The 2,285-nt window shown below is 47.3% G+C and overlaps 1 protein-coding gene across 1 annotated transcript; it reads left to right on the plus strand.

Moving 5' to 3' along the window:
• The first annotated feature begins 59 nt into the window (after positions 1-59).
• Positions 60-1,645, plus strand: SIX3 (SIX homeobox 3). Its single transcript, XM_042051768.1, has 2 exons — positions 60-305; positions 720-1,645. Exons 1-2 carry the CDS (start codon positions 177-179, stop codon positions 819-821), a joined length of 231 nt encoding a protein of 76 aa, XP_041907702.1. The 5' UTR covers positions 60-176; the 3' UTR covers positions 822-1,645.
• The last annotated feature ends 640 nt before the right edge of the window (positions 1,646-2,285 follow it).

Genomic DNA, 2,285 nt, shown 5'->3' on the forward strand with positions numbered 1-2,285 from the left:
CCCGTCCCGTCCCGCTCCGGGCCGGGCCCGGCCGCGGGCGCGGCCGTCCCCGCGAGGGCGCAGGGCCGGGCGGGCGCCGTCCCCTCGGCCGCGCCCGGTGTCTGAGCGGGGCTGTGCTGTTGTTTTGTCTCCCGGCGCGATGCAGGCTCCAGCACCAGGCGATAGGACAGAGCGGCATGCGGTCGCTGGCAGAGCCCGGCTGCCCGACACACAGCTCGGCCGAGTCTCCGTCCACGGCGGCCAGCCCGACCACCAGCGTCTCCAGTTTGACAGAAAGAGCCGAGACGGGCACCTCCATCCTCTCGGTAACCTCCAGCGACTCGGAATGTGATGTATGATATCGGAAAACAAACAAAAAAAATCCAAATCCAAACAGCCAAGCACCCTCTCCCCATCCCGAGCAAAACAAACCGAGGCAACCTAGAATCAGGACACACACACGCATGCACGCACACACACAGCCGGGAGGAAAGAAAAGGCCAAACCCGACCCAAACATAATAGCAAACAAACAGACAGGGATCAGAGAATCCACCACCACCACCACCGTCAGCCAACACCACCACCAAGAGATGGAGCTAAAACTTCAACAGTCACAAACGCTGGTGCTGCAGCGGGAAGGGTGGGGGGGAGGGGGGGCGGGAAATAATAATTATTATATATATAAAAAGAAAGGAAAAAAAAAAAACAAAGCAAAAGTGACAATTGTATTCTTTTTAGGACAAGCACGATTTCTCCTTTGCGCTTTTCCATGGACGCATTTCACCCACTTGCATGATGATGATGATTAAATTTGTATCTGGGAAAAAATATTCTCTATAGTAAAAGAAAACAAACAGAAACCAGACAAACAAATGCAAACTCCGATCGAATTTGTACAAAAATCAAAAATAAAAAAAAATTTAAAAGGAACTCCTTGAAGAGGGAAATAACAAATGTTTATCGCCTTTTTGTTGGTCCTATTTCTCTCTTTTTCTCTCTTCCTCTCTTTTTCTCTCTCTCTCTCTTTTTTTTTTTTTTTCTTTTTTTAGTCCAAGTGATGGTCCAGCCAAGATGCAATTTTCTGTTTTTTTGTTCCGCAGACAATCATTTTATTCGTAAGCACCTTTTTTTCTACACTTCTGTCACTGCCTGTGTGGGTACTGGTTATAAATGTGGAAAAAGAATAGTTATGACTGTAACAGATTTTTATTTTTATTTCAAAATTTTATATGAATTATGTATATCTTAATGATGCGGTCATTTTCCCAGTTTGTAATATATGTGTAGAAATGCTTGTATATGATATTTGCTCTCCTCTTTCTTTCTTCCTCCCCTCTCTCTATCTCCCTCCCACCCTTTCTCTCTCTCCTTTTTATTTTCCTTGACTCGGTGTTCCTTGCACAAACTTAGCTGTCAAAATCTGACGTGCTAAGTTTTTAAAAAGGGACCTCAGTGATAGAAAAAAAAAAAAAAAGCAAAAAAAAAAGCTTAGGGTGCAACTGTAGTTATCTTATGCAAAAGCTATTTTGAGTATTTCATAGCAGCTTTGGGGGGTCTCTTCTTAAACTCCACGTAGGACGCTTAAACTATTGTTTCCTTAACTGCGTGTTTATCTATATGTACAAACTTTCTAAATCAAATACAGTATTCCATTTTCTTATCTACCCAGCGATGTTGGTGTTTCTGTCCGCCACGGAAAAGCACTCCTTCCCCGTGGGCTCTCGCCCCGCACTCTGTCCCGCCGTGGGGCGCGCAGCGCTGCGCGGCCCCTGGTCCCCTTCGGCCTCCGCCTTCCCCGGCTCTGCGGGACACCCCGGAGGGATTTTACAGGGACGAAGCGACCCTGCGAGGAGGCTGAAGGCAGCAACAGGGACACAGTGCTGCGATAGCGGCGGCGGCGCGGGGCACGGCCGTGTCCCTCCGTGTCCCCTCAGCCACCGCGGGCTCCATCATTTCCCCCACCCCGGTCATTTTTTTGTGCACTGCGAGCTAGAAAGCTTTCCCCGACCGCCTGTCTGCAAGGACGGGTGTCTCCAGAGAGCGGTTAAGACATTTCGGGATTTGTTTTGTAGCTTTAAATGAAAACAAAAACAAAAACAAAAACTCCTCGCCCTTAACGGGTTGCAGCTCCTCCCCTCGAATCCGGAGTATATTGTAATGTGCTGAAAGAAGCCTTTATTTGCATGACTAACAGTATTTCAGCATCTTTCTTTCTTTCTTTTTCCCTCTTTTTTTTTCTTTTTCCTTAAAGTTTTGCTTTGCCCTGGGCAGATTATTCAGCCGTGAATTAGCAAGAGGTAAATT

The sequence above is a fragment of the Corvus kubaryi genome, unplaced genomic scaffold (genome assembly GCF_017639235.1).
Source record: "Corvus kubaryi isolate FWS band 111438036 unplaced genomic scaffold, C.kubaryi_AGA036_p1.0 76, whole genome shotgun sequence".
In the NCBI taxonomy this organism is placed as follows: Eukaryota; Metazoa; Chordata; class Aves; order Passeriformes; family Corvidae; genus Corvus; species Corvus kubaryi.

Excerpts from the sequence above, each read along its gene's own strand:
- SIX3 (XM_042051768.1), top strand. The coding sequence starts at position 177 with ATGCGGTCGCTGGCAGAGCCCGGCTGCCCGACACACAGCTCGGCCGAG. Across the intron at positions 306-719 it reads CGGGCACCTCCATCCTCTCG|GACAAGCACGATTTCTCCTT; the intron begins GTAACCTCCAGC and ends TATTCTTTTTAG.